The sequence below is a fragment of the Scylla paramamosain genome, chromosome 22 (assembly GCF_035594125.1).
Source record: "Scylla paramamosain isolate STU-SP2022 chromosome 22, ASM3559412v1, whole genome shotgun sequence".
NCBI lineage: Eukaryota > Metazoa > Arthropoda > Malacostraca > Decapoda > Portunidae > Scylla > Scylla paramamosain.
Window position 1 is genome coordinate 8492168 of NC_087172.1, and position 21076 is coordinate 8513243.

General features: G+C 40.3%; 1 protein-coding gene across 1 annotated transcript in view; it reads right to left on the minus strand.

Annotated features, from left to right (window-relative positions):
• LOC135111808 (organic cation transporter-like protein) overlaps positions 1–20116 on the minus strand; it is a 42693-nt gene extending 22577 nt beyond the window's left edge. The window contains exons 1-2 of the mRNA XM_064025520.1: positions 19975–20116; positions 12740–12830 (exon numbers count right to left, since the gene is read on the minus strand). Coding sequence (XP_063881590.1) covers positions 12740–12821 — 82 coding nt within the window. The 5' untranslated portion in view covers positions 12822–12830; positions 19975–20116. The remainder of the gene's footprint in view (positions 1–12739; positions 12831–19974) is intronic.
• Between the last annotated feature and the right edge of the window lie 960 nt (positions 20117–21076).

Consider the following 21076-nt stretch of genomic DNA (forward strand, 5'->3'; position numbering starts at 1 on the left):
TTGCCTCCGCCACTCCCACAGTCTGTCTGAGCACACGTCCGAGTCCGCCATGAACGTGTCGATGTGTGCGTTCAGCTCTCTGAAGTCCATTACAGGCCGTACTTTCTTCTTGTTGCGTTGTACAACGGCTATGAGAGGAATCAGGCCCTTAACCGGTCCGTACGGAAGCAACCATCCATCATCTATCCACTTCTGGAGCTCCTCTTCATACAGGTCTCTTGCCTCGGGAGGCGCAGAGTATGCCTCTACCGTATTCCGCAGGACACCAGGCTTCTTACCCTCAGACCACTTCCGGGCTGACGTCCAACAAATGGATAAAGGGTCATAAGTGGCACTAAAATCAGGTTCGTCCACTCCCACCACAGTGTTAGCAACCACTCAGATCTTTGGCTTTTCTATGCCAAAAAGAACATTATTCTGAACATCGACTACAATTCATCCAAAGGCCGTTATGCCATCCATACAGAGAATTACCATAAAACCAAGGGGCCTCGCAGTTGTTACACACACATATGTCAGTGGAAGTCCCGCCGCTAAGCCGGAGCCGTAAGACACCTGTTCCCTCGCACTGCCACTTCTCCTCGCTCAGTAACCATGTCAACGGCACCCTTCATCCATACCCTGCAGCATGAAACATGGACGATACTTTGAGAACACCCGGTGTCCACCAACACACGACGATGGACACCCTCCACACTCACCATAGCACTTGGTAGCGCCTCACTCACTGACCGCCAAGAGAGGAGGCTGGCGCTGATGTTTCCCGAACACCCTGATGCAATGTGGCATAAACCACCACATTGATAGCACCTCACTCGACACCGTGTGCGGCAATGAGCTTGTTGGCAAGTCAAACAGTCACTGGCGAGATGATTAGGGTCACCACACACATAACACCGTTGACTAGCGGCAGCCACACGAGGCGCGGCGCCATGGTCTGCTATAGCGCCAAGGCACGCCTCCGAAGACGATGACTCAATGGGGCTGTCGTCCCTGATAACCGCCCTTACCCGTGCAAGAACCTGGTTCAAGTCGAGATCCTCCATACGTGACCCGATTCGGAGCAGCTGGCGGACGTCCTCCGGCAGTACGGCCACGAAGGCGGAGGCAGGGGCTTTGTCACTTATTCCGCCAAACAGGGACGCCAGGCGCCGAAGCTCAGCCAAATACAGATCTGGCGATTCCCCACTGTGCAATTTTCGGCTCACAAGCTGTTCATAGACCACGTAAAAATGCGGCCAGCAGCGTCTCCTTCAGCTTTTCAGTCCTTTCTTATCCCACTCGGCCAGCTGTAGGTACACGGCGAACGCACCTCCCGTTAGGTGTTCTGGAACCACACTTGCTACATCGTCGATGCCTCGAAGCTTGCAAACAAGTTTCAGTTTCTCGAGCCACTCCTGCGTAACACTGCGTACCATTGCCATCAAACTCGGGGATCAGGTTGAAGTCAAATTTATCTTGTTTCTTCTCTCTACTTAACAAGATACGTTGAGAAGGAATACACAGGTCACAACACAGCTTTGGACAATTACTGGCAGTGGGGCAGCGAACAGGTGGCAGGTGTGGTGGTGGCGAGGTGTCTGACGTGTTCTTGTCTCCAGCCTTGCCTGCTCCAGTCACTCGCTGCCGTCCATGTTGCTGACGTCACTCCTGCCCACCCTAATAACCACCACCAACGACCCATTAACATTAAATGTCCCAAAAGTTATTCACAAATACGATACTTTACTGTTCATAATATTACATGATAAATGTAATATTATGATAAATGTAAAAAATGTTACATAACCTACGGAGGTGATAGGAATGTGTAGGGACAGGATGAACAGAAGTATGAGACAGGTGGAGACTGAGACTGACTGACGCAGAGGTGAGGCCTTAAAGACAGTGTCACCAATACCAAGGGACATAGGCCTGGCTCTACTGTGCTGCTGACTAATCATCTCCGCGCGTAAAGCCTGTAGTCTTTATCGCACAGACGCACTGGATAGTCTGAAACGTGCGGATATTAGACTGAGCATAGTCATCAGCGGAATACAATGGCACGTGGGGCTACTAGTATGTCTTAAGAGAGACAGTTCTTTTCGCCAAACACAATATACTGAGGAGTCTTTCTAGTAGACGAATTCACAGATCCATTAATGGAAGCAGCTACATGTGGAAGCCGATCTTCCCATGAGTGTACCTGGAACATGCCAAAGGATCTCCAAAATTTTTCTATTAGTCCGTTCCACAAGTCCATTAGAAGCTGGATGGTGAGCAATAATAAAGCACTGAGAAATTCTGTGCTGCTGGCAAATGGTATTAAGTACCTCATTCTTAAACTCTGACCCATAATCAGAAAACAAAACTGAAGGTGTAGTGAATGGACAAAAGAGGTGGGACACTAAAGCATGGGTCACAACTGCAGCAGAATTGTTGGGCAAAGTTACAAGAATAACAAAGTGACTGAAATAATCAAAGCAGACTACAACATAATTACCTTGCGAGGTAATTGCAGAAGATCCATAGCAACAATATCAAAAGGACCAACAGAAGTCGGATATTCAAGCATTGGAACTGTGTGAGTGATGCTTCTAGTTTGTACAAAAGAAAGAGATTGCGCTACATGATTCGTGATGTCAAAGCTCATTGTAGGCCAGTAATAACCCTTATGAGTCATAGTTAAAGATTTGTCACGGCCTGGATAACCAGACTGGGGGGGCATCATGAATGAGCTGAGGCACAGATGAAACAAAAGATGGGGATGACAAGTTGCATCACCGTTTGCTCGTGAACTGACACAGTACGGCATAATATACCATCAACAAGGGAAAACTGAGACAAAGGTACATGCAACTTGGGTAAAACAGGCTCATCACCCGAATTTAAGGCATATACCACAGCAGACCATAAATGGTCTTGACACTGGGCAGTAAAAAGTTCCTCTCGTGAGAAATTAGTAATTTCCGACACAGAAGCAACAGCAATATTTCGAGAGACAGCATCTACAGTTACATTTGCTTTACCGGGCAAATACTTGATCGTCGGTTTAAATTGATTGACTATGGCAAACCATCTGGTGAGACGACCTGAAAAATGTTTACCCTTGAAAAGGTGAAGCAACGCAGCATGATCAGTATAAACAGTCAATTGATAGCCATAGATGATGTCACGAAAATGACGTAAATTCTATACCAGTGCCAGAGCCTCTAGATGAGTAACTGAATAGCGAGTCTCAGCACCAGTCACGGTACGGCTGTCATATGCAATGACCTGAGGAGAAGAACTCTCAGTCTGCTGCATTAGAACAGCGCCTACTCCGAAAGCACTTGCATCGGGGAAGAGTGTAAAAGGCGGACTGTAATCTGGAAAGAAAAGGACTGGAGCATCAGTGAGTGCATGTTTGAGTCGGTCAAAGCTAGTTTCTTGGGTGTCGTGCCATATGAAAGAGACATCCTTTTTGAGAAGGCGCGTGAGAGGTGACGCAATGGATGCAAAGTCTCTGATGAATGCGTGGTAATAACCTGCAAGACCGAGAAAAGAACACACGTGGTTTACTAACTTTGGGATAGGAAAATCTTGACCTGATCGAACTTTAGCATCAGCAGTGTGAATGCCATCCTCGTCAACTACATGACCTAAAAACTCAATTCGTGAGCTAAGGAATTTACACTTAGGCAGGTTAAGTTTAAGACCTGCTTCCTGAAATTTTGCAAAACAAATTCAAGTTTGTCAAAGCGAGACTCAAGATCACGAGACACCAAGATCAAATCATCAAACAAAGCATCGCCAATAAGACCTTGAAAAAGACCATTAACAAGTCGCTGGCAAGTCAGGGGCGAGTTACGTAAAGCCATTTGGGCACGGAGCCACTCACAATGACCTGATGGCGTAGGAAAGGCAGTAATCTCGCGGCTACTATAATCCAATGGAATTCGCCAAAAACCTGATTTGAAGTCAAAAGTAGTGAATACAGTGTTTTCTTTTCCTATGGACTGCAAATGATCACTTAAAACAGGAAAAGGATAATGATCAGGAACGGTCACAGAGTTAACTTTCCGAAAATCAACTACAGAAATAAAAGAACCGTCTTCCTTTGAAACCAAAAACAGTAGTAAATTGCACGGAGACTGTGATTCTTGGATGATACCGTCTTTCAGCATTCCATCAACTAAATTCTGAGCAACAGCACACTGACTGAGGCAAACGATAGGAAGGCAAAAAAGAAGGACGTGTATCAGGTTTTAACCGAATGTGATGCGCAATACGGTCTGTGACACCAAGAGGTTTGTTAGGCAAAGCAACAGCCGGTTTATATTTGATTAGCCGAGGAGACGAGTCGAGGTCGAGTCGAGGAGACGAGACTTTGCTGTTGGGAAATCCAACACCCTAACATGAGCTGAAAACTGTGCAGAGGTGCATAAGGTGCAGAGTCATCAAAGGACTTACTGTCGCAGACTTCAAAAGAACCAAAAAGTATGCCGTTCTTGAGAGAAATCGGGGCACCAGTTAGGTTAGTCACCAAGGCATCAGTTACACGATCTTCTCAGACACAGGAAAGAGTACTTTCAAGAGCCAACCTATGAATGCAGATAGACTCTGACAAAGATAAGACGCAGGAGTCAACAGGTGCATTTGTCAGGCGAACGGGAAGGCGAACAGCACTCATAGGGCCCACTCGCTGATCTCCAATCACAACAGCAGAACAGACATCCACAGCAGAGACTGAACGTTTCGACTCTGAAATCAGGAAATGACAAACCTGGATCTGTGGTGTGTAAATGCTTTAAAGTGTGAACAGGAGGTTTAGAGGCTAAGAGTGGTGCCGGAATGTCCATTGCAAAGATAAAAATATCCTGATGTGATATAACATGATGTTGAGGAAAAATATCAATACTATAAGTCACAAGCGAGTCAAGTCCTAATAGATCATCGCTGTTGAGAACAAAATCAGAAATTACAAAAAAAATTGCTTCAATTGGTGGTGTATTTTTGGCAAGAGGCAAGGTGAAACAACTGTACCAAGTACATGTGAGGAAAAACCTTGTACACTGAAAAGATTATTGTCAGCAGGCTGTAAGGGAACGTTAAATAAGTCTTTAAATTTAGAATAAACCTGGACACTCAAGAGATTACAAGAAGCACAAGTGTCAACTCCCAAGGAAAGAGGAGTGTCATAAGAAAAACACTGGTAAACGTGCATACCTTGAAAGGCAGCAATGACACTGGGAAGAGTGAGAGAGTGTTCCGAACAAGATGGCAATAATTTTTCCCGCGTTGAGTTTGACGGCTCTGAAAATTTAAGGGAGAGGCTGTTATGACTTGTTCTTGCTGCAATTCTAGAGTTTTGAAACATTCATCTGTCATATGGTTCAAATGGACACTCAGGAGGCATCCGAGGTCTCGGGACCAGAGATGGTGAGCGCGTATATCGTGTAGGAGTAGCGGAATGAAAATGGACACGACGACCAGGTGAGGAAGATTTACGATGAGAGTGGTCTGAAAACTGCCTTTAAGGCACAATCCTAGAAATTGTGTCATGCTTGGGTGGAGGCGATGAGCGAGCAGACTTGAGTTTTTTCTTAAGAAGGAAGCAATATGAGTAGGTGTGATCATCTTTGCGACAATAGGTGCATGAAAAAACTGAACGCCGTGAGGAAGGCAACCCTTGAGAGGAAATACGATCAACGGCAGACGTCTGAGCTGGTGAAGGTGCACGAGATGGGTCACTTACAACAGGTGAGAAGCTGTGAGGATGAGGCAATTCCTGCAGTTTATTGCTGATTTTCATGGCAACATCAAAAAGAGAGTCAGTAGGTTTAATCTCAATGGTGGAGGCAACACGTCTCTCCCGAGAAGTAAGAAAATTAACATGACATGTGAGATCTAAGAAGACTTGTAGTTTATCTAGATTCATCTGACCATTTTGTATCCAGTTCCCAGACTTCAAAAATGCAATAGCATCATGTGTATACTCGGTAGCATGAGCTTGACCGACCATGTGACCTACATTTCCGAGCTGCGAAGTAAGCGACAAAGCATAACGAAAAGCCCAAAGAAAGGAATCGTGAGTCCGTGAAGCTCCAAAGGCACGCAAGAAATTATTACGAAATTCAGTATAGTTATCTTGAAGCATACAAGGCTTAAAGCAGTGAGTGGACATCATGGTAAAGGCAAGTGATCCTGGAATCAACTGTGATCTGCCGAATGACATCTTGTCTGCCCCCTAGGTAATGCTACTGTTTATCATCAGGTCCTAACATTGCTTTACATACAAATTATATATATATATATATATATATATATATATATATATATATATATATATATATATATATATATATATATATATATATATATATATATATATATGATAAATAGTAGTAATAATGATAATACTGGCGTAAAGAAAAAAATAACATAATATATACATGGACATCTCATTATTATTATTATTATTATTATTATTATTATTATTATTATTATTATTATTATTATTACTGTCCAGCTCCCTTACTTTTAAAACATTCCCCTCCTCTCCCGTGGCTCGCCATACTACGCATCCCGCACTCTTGGCTCTCAACCAGAAACAACAACCGATCTTCCTCAATGAGATAGTCACCACATAGTCTATCAATGCCTTGTCTATGACCTTCCCATGATCTTGCCTTTACTTTGTAAACTTGTGAATCACTTTCTTAATGGATTCATGTGTGTGTGACATTGCTTGTTCTCCTTCCACTCATGATCCTATCACAATTTCTTCATATCCATTGTTTCCAAGTACCTCTTCTTTTCACACAGCTCTCTCTCTCTCTCTCTCTCTCTCTCTCTCTCTCTCTCTCTCTCTCTCTCTCTCTCTCTCTCTCTCTCTCTCTCTCTCTCTCTATATATATATATATATATATATATATATATATATATATATATATATATATATATGGTGAACAGGGACACACCCAAGGATTCTTTCATGCAACGTTCACCTTCACAGATGGCATCATCAGGCAAAAAAAAAAAAAAAAAAAAATGCTAAAAATAAATACACTGGTAAAAATCATAGAAAAAAACTAGAATATCACACTAGGGGCATAGCAGTGTAAGAGACGAAAAACACAACAGTAAAAGGGGACAGGCATATATATATATATATATATATATATATATATATATATATATATATATATATATATATATATATATATATATATATATATATATATATATATATATATATATATATATATATATATATATATATATATATATATATATATATATATATATATATATATATATATACTTTTTTTATTGTCATGTAATTGGCCGAGTTTACCCTGAAAAGGAACACGTTTTCCTAGTGTTTCCCGTGTTCCGTTTTCCTTCTAAACATATCTTTATTTTTAGTTGTAAATTAGTATAGGGCTTATTTACTCATTTTATATCATGTAGTATTATTCTTTTAATAATTCAATTTCCTTACATGTATGTATATGTAAGGGAAAATGTGTATTTGAAATGGAATGTGTGGAGGGGAGGGGATGATACAGTCTGGCTTGTGTATCTCACTCAGCAGTATTTTGCAGAGCGCCATAGGCCCTGAGGGAGAACAGAGGGGTGGCGTTTCTTAGAGGATAAATTCGGGTGTGGTGTGGTGATGGAGTGTGTTGAGGTATTACTGGTGTGGCGGTATAACCCTAATATCCAGGATCAGGTTGGTGAGTCTTTTGTGGTACCAAGAGCTCTTGTCCACTGAAATTTGGTGAGTTGTGTTGGTTATGTTACGCTGAGGGCACAGTGTCGGGGTGAGAGGCAGCCATTTTTGTGGTTGGGGCTGCGGTGGTGTTGTGGCGTCATTGGTGTCTTTGGAGGTGGTGTTATAGGTGGTTTATGGTGATGGCCGTGATATCTTGTTAGGTTTCAGGAAGTAAAATACGGGAGTTGTTATTTGGTGACGCAGTGACAGCGTCTAGGGAAATTCCCGCTGCTGGGGAAAATATTTCAGCGGCCTATGAAGGACTAAAAGGGTTTTAATGCTTTGTGAAGTGACGGGAATGTCATATATATGTGTGTATAACCTTTAAGCAACAGGGGAGGCGATATAAGAGCCTGAGAAAAAGGGGAATCTATTGTGATTGAGTGCAGGAATTATCCTGTGTTGGTCAAAGGGAGAAATTTGTTCCCTAATTATGTGTACTACCTCAATTTATTTGTGAGTTAACATTGTTATTATTAATATAACCTGTTATCATATAAAATAATTGTGTTTTGTATCTCAACACTGATGTGGTATTGAGGTGATTTCTGGTGTGCTGTGCCAAGGTAATGGTTTTGTGAGAGGGTTTATTAGATGGTGATTTCGGATAGGTTGGGTAGGTATTCGAGGCCTTTAAAAGTCCAGACCTTTTAAACATTCCGGCACCAGTGTAACGTCCACTTGGAAGGATAACCAGGATTTTTACAATAAATAAATAAATAAATAAATAAATAAATAAATATGCATATATATATATATATATATATATATATATATATATATATATATATATATATATATATATATATATATATATATCACTTAACGTTTCCCTTTGTGTCTCACATCAAAGGGGGGAGGCAATATGGCGACTCCTACACTAGCCCGTCTTGGGAGGAGACCACATATATCTCAATATCTCAAATATCAGAACCATCCGCTCTTCTTCAACACCCTAAGTGTCTTGACACCCTCATCAACTTTTTTTTTGATGAACGTCTTCAACATTCGCAGCCTCTGATCTAATTTTTGATCTGTAGACCACTACCTCTCCTCTACTAAACCTCATTTTCTTTTCCTTATCGTAACACGTGTCTGAGGCAATTGACAGTGGCTCGCTTTGTATTCCCTCCCACATTTTCTATCCTCATTTTCAATGGAAAGGTGGATGTTACGTCTATGTGCGCAACGACTTAAAGTACTCTCGTGCCCACGCTCTTAAATCTTACTGACTACAGAGTCATTCTCAAAATAAATTTGTTTGCGTTGCATGCCTCTTGTTTAACTCCTCTAACTAAAAAAAAAAAAAAAAAAATTTGGCTACCTAACTTCCAAAGTGGAGCACGTCGTGATTCGTTTCGCTTTTGCGGAGGTCTCCATTCTTGGAGACTTCATCAATGTTCAACACCAGGTTGGGGTTTCCTCTTCCTTCACTGATCATCCTCCTGAACTATCTTTAACTTTGCTATCCTCCACGAACTTCTTCCGTGTCAGAGTGCCGTCTCTGTGTGCTGAGCGCATAACAGAGGTTATAGAGTCTGGCATGGAAGCGTACATTACTCACTCTTTCTCTCGACCTTATCCTTCCAAATCTTAATTTAATATGGCCTGTTCTCGTGCTATTCATGACAGAGAGGTGGCCCACAAAATGAACGTGAACCTTCTATCACCTGAATCTTATGCACTTCATATTTATGTCCGGAATCATGCAAAGTCTGTTCTCCAACTAGCAAAAAACTCCTTCATTGATAGAAACTGTCAAAATGTTCCAAAATCTAACTTTACTAGGAAAAAAATAAATAAATAAATAACTTTGCTTCATCTTTCCCTATTTTATTTCGACCTGATGGCACTACTACCATTTCATCTAATTCTAAAGTTGAACTATTCGCTTAAACCTTTGCTAAAAATCTCTACCCTGAATAATTGATGGCTTGTTGTTGCCTTTCCTCTAACCTCTGACTACTTTATGCTATTCATTAAGATCCTTTACAGTGATTTTTTATATACCCTCGCTGACCTTAACCCTCGGAAGGTTTATGGAATTGATGGAGTCCCTCCTATTGTTCTTCGAAACTGCCTCCGTTCTTGCACCTTGCCTAGTCAAATTCTTCCATCTTTGTCTATCAACATCTACCTTTCCTGCTTGCTGGAAGTCTGCTTACATTCAGCCTGTTCCTAGAAATGGTGAGGGCTTCAATTCCTCAAACTACCTCTGAGGTTTTTTTATTTATCCTCAAGAGGACGATTCTTAAACAACTGTCACTTCATAACCTTATATCTGATCTCCAGTATGAGTTTCGTCGAGGCCGCTCTACTAGTCATCTAGTTTTTCCTTACCGAGTTTTGGTCATTCACTTTTAGGGATTTTGGTAAAACTTTATCTGTTGCATTAGACATATCAAAACCTTTTATATAGTTTAGCACAAAGCTTTGATTTCCAAACTACTCTCCTATGCTTTCTAACTTTCTCTCGGTAACTCAAGTTTCCTTTCTGACCGTTCTATTGCTGCTGTGGTAGACAGTAAATATTCTTTTCCCTGTCTTTTTGTAGATGTCCAACCCTTCAGGAATTACACATCTCACGCTGGGAAGCCACAAAGCGCCTGACTTTTGACCTCTCTAAAATTTCTGATTGGTGTAGAGTAAACCTAGTATTGTTCATTATCTCAAGAAACCCAATTCCTCCATATATAAACTCGACACACACTTCCAGATAACAATCCCCTCTTTTGTGATATTCAACTTCTTTACATGTTATTTCCTCAGTCTCTCATCTAAATCTGAAATGGAATCTTCACATTTCATCCCTAGCCTGTTTTTTCTCACCCCTTCCTCCCCTTAGATACTAACTCTGTACAGGAGCCTTATCTGTCCTTATATGAATCTTTTCTTATATTTTCATATTAACTGCTCTTTTAATCTTGCTAACTGCATGCCTCCCCTTCTGTGGCCTTGCTTCACAAGACTTTCTTCTTTCTCTTACCCCTATTCTGTCCTCCTCTTTAATATAAAAGTTAATCAGTATTCTCATATATATATATATATATATATATATATATATATATATATATATATATATATATATATATATATATATATATATATATATATATATATATATATATATATATATATATATATATATATATATATATATATATATATATATATATATATATATATATATATATATATATATATATATATATATATATATATATATATATATATATATATATATATATATATATATATATATATATATATATATATATATATATATATATATATATATATATATATATATATATATATATATATATATATATATATATATATATATATATATATATATATATATATATATATATATATATATATATATATATATATAAATATATGTGTGTGTGTGTGTGTGTGTGTGTGTGTGTATATATGACCACAATTTCCAGGCCCTTCGCGCAGCTGCCGCAACTGGACCTGACCCACTCTGAACCACCTCCTCAGTGCAGGACTCAGTGCAGGGCTCAAATACAGGTGTATAGGATCCCTTGTGACTCCTGCACCCTTTTCACAACTGGTCACAATGCCAGGTCACACCAATGAGATTGTCAGTCTGTTTCACCCACCTACAGACAAGAGAAATAATTTAACAATCCTTAACACCCACAGCTGTGAAAGGATCGGCAACCATGTCTAGGGAGAAACAAGTATCACAAGTAATAACACATAAATGGTCGAGGTATAAAGCCCCGTTGGACAATCGCCTTCGTAACAAATCCTCCCACTGTCCAACAGTGTATTATAGCCTCAAGCTGAGTAGTGTTGTTTACTGCCTCCTGGATGGCAGGCCTTGTCAGGATCTGAGGAGGGAGTAAAATTTACTAAACAGCTATTCAATTAAATCCTTTGCAGCTGAGCAGCATCAGCCAACAGTAGCATTTAACACAAAAGCTCACTAACAAGGGAAACGAATGCAGACACTTCTCCATGAACACACAAGAGGGTAATTCACCGCTCACTGTAAAAGAACTCCAGCACACGCATGTAGTCAAGCAGTCACTTCCCTGGGTATGGAGTGTGTTATATGCAAATACACTCCCTGGCAGTCTACTTTGGAAACTCCTATGCTATTTAAGTAGGCCGGGGCGTACACCCAGTAATGAGTCACTCATCCCCTTAAAGGAACTGACATTGATTAACTGTAATCATGCCTCAGTCTCCATCAGATAATATTGCCCGTCTCAATACATCTGCTCCATCTAAACGCTGGGTAGTGACCGGATGCGTGATACCGCCCCAAAACACTCTCCCGCTCTGCTGCTAAGAGTGGTGGAGGTGAAGGGTACAAGGAAGGGGTATAGGGGGTGGCAACATACATTCATACACCCATCCGCTTCCTGCTCTATACCCCGCGCTGGCTTATATAAATCAGACATTTTACTTTTTTTACTTTCTAATGATTAAAGAAGTGGGGTTAGATGAACACTGATCACTTTATTGTCAAGAGCAACTCTACTACTAAATTATGGGTGAGACTCAGATTGAATAGATAAGGAGAAGTAAGGAAATTTACATGGGGAATATGAGTGGGCTTCAGGCTGGGTAGGCTACATGTCAGGCATGCATCCAAGTCTCATTCCCTGCCTGTCTCTATTCTCATTTCTCTCTCTTTCCCTTTCCTTCAGTATTTTTTCTCGTTCGTTCTGACGTTTTTCGTTTTATATCGCGTTATCTTTCTGCACACACACACACACACACACACACACACACACACACACACACATATATATATATATATACACACACACACACACACACACACATATATATATATATATATATATATATATATATATATATATATATATATATATATATATATATATATATATATATATATATATAGAGAGAGAGAGAGAGAGAGAGAGAGAGAGAGAGAGAGAGAGAGAGAGAGAGAGAGAGAGAGAGATATCATAATTCATATCCGATACTCACAAAAGCTCAGTACGATGAAGTGCAGAACAGACCATCTACCAGTTCCCAGGTGGGTGAGAAGATCATCCAGCTGACGAACCATGCTGCCCAACTGTTCGAATTGTTTGTATTAGTTATGGGGTTACTTAAATGTTATAGAATACAAAATTCTGATCATGAAAATTATGACTACATTATGTATGGTACTAACAACAGTTCATTTTCTCTTTTACTTTCTCTTCTCGTTTCTTTTTTCGTAATTAAAGCTTTCTGGCTGCTGTATTTATTAAAGTAAATTTTTTATTATCCATGAGCATACTTTCTTGAATCTTCTGAATTGACCTTCATCTGGCTAATATTTTAGTATCACCCTCATTATATATATATATATATATATATATATATATATATATATATATATATATATATATATATATATATATATATATATATATATATATATATATATATATATATATTTTTTTTTTTTTCTGTTGTGTATTTTTCACTCAGCTCCTCCAACCATGTAAAGTTTGTGTGGAAATTTCCACTTGTAATAATACCAATGCGTTATTGGTCTGTGTTTTGAATTGTATATAAATTGTAAAGCTATGGCAAAGGGTTAAAGGGTAATTAATGTTAATCTAATCTAATACAAACTAAGTATTAGTCACTAAATTAAATAAAACTAAGGTAGAAGTGTACGAAAGGCGTATAATTTTTTTTTTCTGATGTGGCAAGGAAACCAGAGGGTAGATAACCTGCCTGTCTCCGTACCAGTCGCCAGCCACCCGCTACCGTTACAATTCCTTTCAAGACGTATCTCCGTCGCTCTGCCGCTTGCAACCTGTTAAATTCGGTAAGTTAATAATAACTTAGAAGCTGGGAACCCAAGGACAACAGCAAAAGAGCTGTCTTTGCTACGAAATACGACCAACCACTGGATTCATATCCCAGTGACCATTATTCATTACCGAGATAGACCACTCTCGCGCTAGCTCGGAACACAGCTAATTTATTATTATATTTAGCAGTGCTTTCTGTGATGATATGTTAGCTGGGAGACCATAGGGTGAATGAAAAGATCTAAAAGCACCCACAACTTGATAGTTATCTGACTTTAAGAAGAGAGCACATCATAACTATTAATAACTTAAAGTCTTCATATTGGAGATCTTGCTAATATAGTATCTTCAGCTTCGGTACACGACATTTATCTCCTTTCCAAATCTTGTCATGAAACGCTTTATTTATGTGTTTTGTGATGTGGAATGACATCACACCTGCCAAAACGTTAATTACTCCCAGTGAGGTCTAAAGCACTGGATCAGGGGGTGCTGTGAACTTATCATTAAAACCAGCTGTGACCTCACTGAACGTTTCCCTTTGTCTCACAACACAAGGGGGCAGTCACAATATACCCTCTAAAGACAACTCTCTTCCTCCACACAAAACTAATAACCTAATAACCTAATAACACACACACACACATCCTTCACTGAAAAAATTCAAAATTATCATGGCGATTCCTACACCAGTCTCGGAGTCCCCATCTGGGGAGGGGACTACAAATGTCCCCAGGTCGGACTGCTCTTCTGATAACAACCTTAAGTGTCTTTACACGCCCCACCTCAACTTTTTCTTCATGAACTTCTGCAACATTCGCGGTCTAAGGTCTAAGTTTCAATCTGTAGAACACCACCACTCCTCTTCTAAACCTAATCTTCTTTTCCTCATTGAAACTCAGGTTTCTGAGATAACTGACAGTAGCCCCTTTTCTGTTCCCTCCTACTTTCTCTATCCTCATTTTCTATCCAAAGCTGGATCTTTTGTTTATGTGCACAACGACTTAAACTGCTCTAGTACCCACGCTCTTGAATCTTCCGAGTTTTCCACCATCTGGCTACGACTACAGAGTCACTCTCAAACTAAATTCATCTGTGATGTATGCCTCTCACCTAACTCCTCTGACTATAAGAAATTCTTTGACTACTAAACTTCCAAAGTGGAGCACATGCTGACTCTCTTCCCTTTTGCAGAGATTTACATTCTTGGAGACTTCAGTGTTCACCACCAGCTTTGGCTTTCCTCTCCCTTCGCTGACCATCCTGGTGAACTAGCCGTCAACTTTTTTTTTTATAGGTGGATGACAGTGTGCAGCATCAAGGTCGAATGCGAGTGAAGAAGCAATGCTGCCTTAATCATGGACTTTACCATTGGTGGGCATATGAAGAAGTGCCAGGTAAGTTTTCATTCCAAAAGTACAAGGGATCAGTTTCTTCAGTCATCATCATTGATATTCAAATGGTTAATGTTTTGTAAACATGGTTTTGTTTTAGGATGGTGGGTTGCCTGTGCAACATGTAGACCTCCAGGATAGAACTTTGTGTGTAATGTCAAGTGAACTGCATTATAATTTTTATAAGTAAAAAATATGTGCATAGCATGCAGCCATCAGTTGCTTTTATAGAAATTTTGTTTAAGTTTTATATATTCTCTTTGTTGGTATTTTTATGAGTTCAAGATTTACTATATAATTGTTAAGGAATGAGCGGTAAAACAAATTGTGCAGATCATTGATATAACGAAAAGCATGATATTGTAGATAGCAAGTTAAGAGGATTGTGGTAATGCTTTTTATGAAGATTATATTTATTTTTTTTTTATCTTTTACAGAAGCTTCTTTGGCATAATTGAACGTTCCAGAAGCAAAAGAACCTTTTTCTCATAACTCAGCTTGTGTATAACTGTGCGCCTGAAGCATCACATCTATACAGAATTGGGGATACAGCCTACAGTAGTATCGAAGTGGATTCAGGCCCCAGTAGAGTGATGCCCCTTACCCCCAAGATACATCACAGGCAAGTCTGAGAGAGAGAGAGAGAGAGAGAGAGAGAGAGAGAGAGAGAGAGAGAGAGAGAGAGAGAGAGAGAGAGAGAGAGATGGAAGGCCTTGTGTTAGGTTCCCTAAGAACAGGATTGATTGATTTAAGCTATGGGGCCGCAGCATTGCGGTCATATGGCTCCGCTACAAAGCGTTAAAGATTGCAGCTCTTAAAATACCGGTATTAAAAACAATGTTATATAAATAAAAAAAATGTTTAAACACCACTATGCAAATAAACGTAAAAAAGGAAATGGGAAGTCAAAAAAAAAAAAAAAGAAAAAAAAGTGATAAAAATGAGAAGGTTGTTAAAGTAATGTCCCAGTTACTTAATTTTATTTAAAGTGAGGGGGTACTGACACCACTGTCCTAGATCATTGCGTCTGGTGTTGTTCATTCCGTACCCAATACACCGATCCAGATATCTGGCATTGTTCATTACGTGCCCAAGACACTGACCCCACTGACCCAAATATCTGGCGCTATTCGTTACGTACCCAAGACACTGACCCCACTGACCCAGGTCTCAAGACCCAGTGTTGTTCATCACGTGTCTTACTCACTTGCCTCCATGTTCTCCCAGTGCAAAAAATAAGGTTCTGCCCAATATCATATTACTTATAAAATAAATAGAAGAACAGATTAAAAGGTAATCTGTAATTTGTTTAAAAGACCAGCCTTCTCCACAAACATAAGAACCTCATGTCCCAGAGAGAGAGCCCTTCTTTCGCGATGAGAACTGGAAAGTCCAATTCTCATCGCGACAGCGCAAAAGATATCCCGCAGCTCCACCAGACTAGGGCACTCCATTAGAAAGTGTCGCGCTGTAAGGGGAACTAAGCAGTCATCACAGAATAGTTGGATTCCCGGGACATGAGGGAGCCGTGAGTGAGACGTGTGTGACCCGTTGGGAGACGGGCCAGTGCAGTCTTTGAGCGGCGCATGGACTGCCAAGAACTGCCACCCATATAATGGAGTATAAATCATGAAAGAGAATGGGAGTGAAAGGAGCAACCCAAGTTACTACCTCTTTAGCCAGTCTATCGGCCCTTTCATTCCCATGAGGTTCCACATGTACAGGAAGGCAGTGGATTCGATACCAACACCTCATTACTAGCGACTGATGACGTAGGTCGAATGGCAGGACACCAGCATCCGCCAGGGATTGGAGAAGAGCGGAAAGCACCAGTTGCCAGGCGAGTACCAGCGTGGTGCACCGAATCCAACATAAGGAGCCGAGCCTCAGTAGCAGACGAATAAATTTCAGAACCGTACTCCAATTTAAAAAGAATAAGAATTCGGTGCAAGGCTAGGAGGGTTTGTCTGTCGGCGCCCAAAGAAGTATGAGCCTTTGTGTATGCTGCTGGGGTACGTACAAGGAGGAGGCAGTAGACACCTGCTGAAACGACAATTACTCCCAGTGAAGTCTAAAGCACTGTTCAGGGGGTACTGTGAACTTATCATTAAACCCAGCTGTGACCTCACTGAACGTTTCCCTTTCTGTCTCACAACACAAGAGGGCAGTCACAGCCTGCCCTCTAAAGACAACTCTCTTCCCCGACACAAAACTACAAGCACCTAAAAGCACCTTCACTAAAAAAATTTAAAATCATCATAACGACTCCTACACCAGCCTCGGAGTCCCCATCTGGGGAGGGGACCATCAATGTCCCCAGGTCGGACTACCTTTCTGTCGACGACCCTAAGTGTCTTGACACTCCCCTGAACTTTTTCTTCATTAACTTCTGCAACATTTGCGGTCTAAGATCTAATTTTCAATCTGTAGAACACCACCTCTCCTCTTCTAAACCTCATCTTCTTTTCCTCACTGAAACTCAGGTGTCTGAGGCAACTGACAGTAGCCCCTTTTTTGTTCCCTCCTACTTTCTCTATCCTCATTTTCTATCCAAAGCTGGATGCTGCGTTTATGTGCGCAATGACTTAACCTGCTCTCGTGCCCACGCTCTTGAATCTTCCGAGTTTTCCACCATCTGGCTACGACTACAGAGTCACTCTCATACTAAATTTATATGTGCTGTATACCTCTCACCTAACTCCTCTGATTATAAGAAATTCTTTGACTACTTAACTTCCGAAGTGGAGCACATTCTGACCCTCTTCCCTTTTACAGAGATCTCCATTCTTGGAGACTTCAATGTTCACCACCAGCTTTGCCTTTCCTCTCGCTTCACTGACCATCCTGGTGAACTAGCCTACAACTTTGCTGTCCTCCATGACCTAGAGCAATTGGTGCAACACCCTACTCATATTCCTGACCGTCTTGGAGATACGCCCAACATTCTTGACCTTTTCCTGACCTGTAATCCTTCTGCTTATGCTGTCACCCTTTCTTCTCCGTTGGGCTCCTCCGATCACAATCTCATATCTTTATCTTGTCCTATCGCTCCAATCCCTCCTCAGGATCCCCCTAAGCGAAGGTGCCTCTGGCATTTTGCCTCTGCTAGTTGGAGGGACCTGAAGAGGTATTTTGTTGATTTTCCTTGGAATGACTACTGCTTCCGTGTCAGAGACCTGTCTTTGTGTGCTGAGTGCATAACAGGAGTGATAGTGTCTGGCATGGAGGCGTACATTCCTCACTCTTTTTCTTTTCCTAAACCTTCTAAACCTTGGTTTAACACAGCTTGTTCTCGTGCTATACATGGTAGAGAGGTAGACAAAAACTCCTTCATTAAAAGAAAATGTCAAAACCTTTCAAGATCTAACTCCCCTCGTGATTTCTGGCATCTAGTCAAAAATATGTCCAATAACTTTGCTTCCCTCCTCTATTACAACCAGATGGCACCACTGCTATCACATCTATTTCTAAAGCTGAACTCTTCGGTCAAACCTTTGCTAAAAACTACCTTGGACGATTCTGGGCTTATTCCTCTCTCTCCTCCACCCTCTGACTACTTCATGCCACGTATTAAAATTCTTCGCAATGATGTTTTCCATGCCCTTGCTGGCCTAAACCCTCGGAAGGCTTATGGACCTGATGGGGTCCCTCCTATTGTTCTCCGAAACTGTGCCTCCGTGCTTGCACCTTTCCTAGTCAAAGCTCGTCCCCATGGGGGTCATTCGTTTCAAAAAGTGGCCTCTCATGATTCGAAAGTTTGTACATGGCGGAGCTAAAACCTCCCTCCACAACGCATCCCAGCCCAGACACTCAACCATCCAACACAGGACGACTTTTGGTGAGCAGCACCGTTGACCCATATCGGCAGCCTAACTGGAAACCATTTAGTATGGTCCCTCATGGGACCATACTAAATGCTGGCAAGGGTAGCCCTCTCCCCATAAATAGGGCGAAGCAAGGGTCCCCCACCGCGAATATGGGAGCCTAATAATAGGACTGAGCCTCTTGCACCTGAAATGTTAGAAACTCGGAGGAAATCAGGTGCAGCATGGAGAGGTATGTAGTATCCCTGTCAACCTCTATGACAACAACCGCGGAGGCAGCTTTGGAATTTATTTAGTGCTTCAAGGTGCAACATTTTTTAAGGTAATTAATTATGAACGGGAGACGTCATCCACTTCCACATTGCCTGGAAATGGATTGATTCCAGTGGATTACTTCTCCCACTGCAGTTCAACACTGAGAAGTCACGAACCTGCACCTACTTGTATTATGAGATTCAGACACATTACTCAGACACATTATTCAGACCATTACTCATTCTGCCTGGAGATGTCTCGAGTGAAATGTCGCATATAATAAGCTATCTTTTGGATAGCTCCTTGGAGGCCTGTTGCTCAAAAAGGAGTTTCCTAGAAAGACAAAGAATTCAGCAGAAGTTGAATAATGCAATAATAGACGTAGCATTCAACCTTGTTTAAAATTTATTTCCTGACTGCACCAATATATTTTCTCGTAATTAATCATTAACATCTCTTTCTGACGCTCAGTAATTTACTGATGAAAATTCACTTCATTCATGTCTCTCAAGTGCTGATAATGAATGCTGATCAGGAATATATTTATATGATTAACTTCAAATATGAGATTAGGTATTGATCTTTAATAATAATGATGTGTTTCTATTTATATGATTTCATTTTCCTCTTTCCTTTTATACTCTCTTTTCCTTTAGTTTATAATACCCTACAAGTGCCAGTGTTGTATGCAGGTCACTATTATACGAGTATCAGCAAAGTTAGTTTGCTAAAACAGTATTTTCAAGTAGAAAAATCACATAATTTATCATTGGTTTAATTTTATTTTCATCTATCTTCGATATGATCTAATTTCCTACACATTTGTAATATTACAAAACTTCACAAATTATAGACATAAAAATATATTTAAGCACATATTACAAGTGATGGTGAATCAGTGTAGTTTACCCAGACGAGGTTATCATCATTATACTCACCGTTATTCTCTTCTCTCTCTCTCTGGTTCTGTTTAGTGATGTTTAATTCAGTAAAAATTAGTAGAGATATGTAAACACCAGATCACTAGAGTTTCCGTGTATTTACAAGATTTACACACAGTGGTAAGACTGCCACCACCTAACAAGCACTCGAGCGTCGCTACCACCCCTCTGCCGGTGTAAGTGACACTTCCGATTTTCGTGTAGCCAATCAGCGCGCAGACCACATCGCCAAACGTAAGATTCAGTGCTGCCAGCACGGCATGTAATGACATCAATATTGCCTGTGGTTCAGTGCGGGTCTAGCAGTCAGATGTATTAGAAGTATACGCACTTGTTCACTGAGGCGTTGCCAGATGTCGCCAAGTTACATTAGTCAGTTTATACACACACACACACACACACACACACACACACACACACACGTATGCATACATACACACATACAATATATATATACGAGTATATATATATATATATATATATATATATATATATATATATATATATATATATATATATATATATATATATATATATATAATGGAGAGAGAGAGAGAGAGAGAGAGAAAATTTCGTTTATAGAATATATTAACTAAGCAGACATCAATTACTTATGAAATAATCGCAATAATACTTATTGGATAGTATTTGGATAAATGATTTTTAAGTTGTCTTTTTGAGTTTTCAGTTGTTTGTGATTTTGTTATTTAGTAGAGGCTACCTGCTATATATAAGCAGGTGATGTAATTTAGTGTGGTAAACTATGGTATTTTAGATCACTCAGCAGGATGTCACGTCTGAAGTTATCTAAACAGCATGCCAGACGTATGATTCCATGCCTCACTTATGATCTGCCGTCAAGGAGTGAGGATTTCTTTGCTGGTCTGATGATGAATTAGGTAGATGATATATTCGGCTCATGGTAAGGACAAACAGGGTGAATGGAGTGATTGAAAAAAAAAAAAAAAGAGGAAGATCTGAAAGAGGGAAGAATTCAACTTTTCTAGGTATTGAGAAAGCGTACAACTGTGAGACTCTGTGGATAGGAGAGTGTTATGTAAATTCAGAAAACATTTCCTTGGATGAGAAAGTTGTTAGG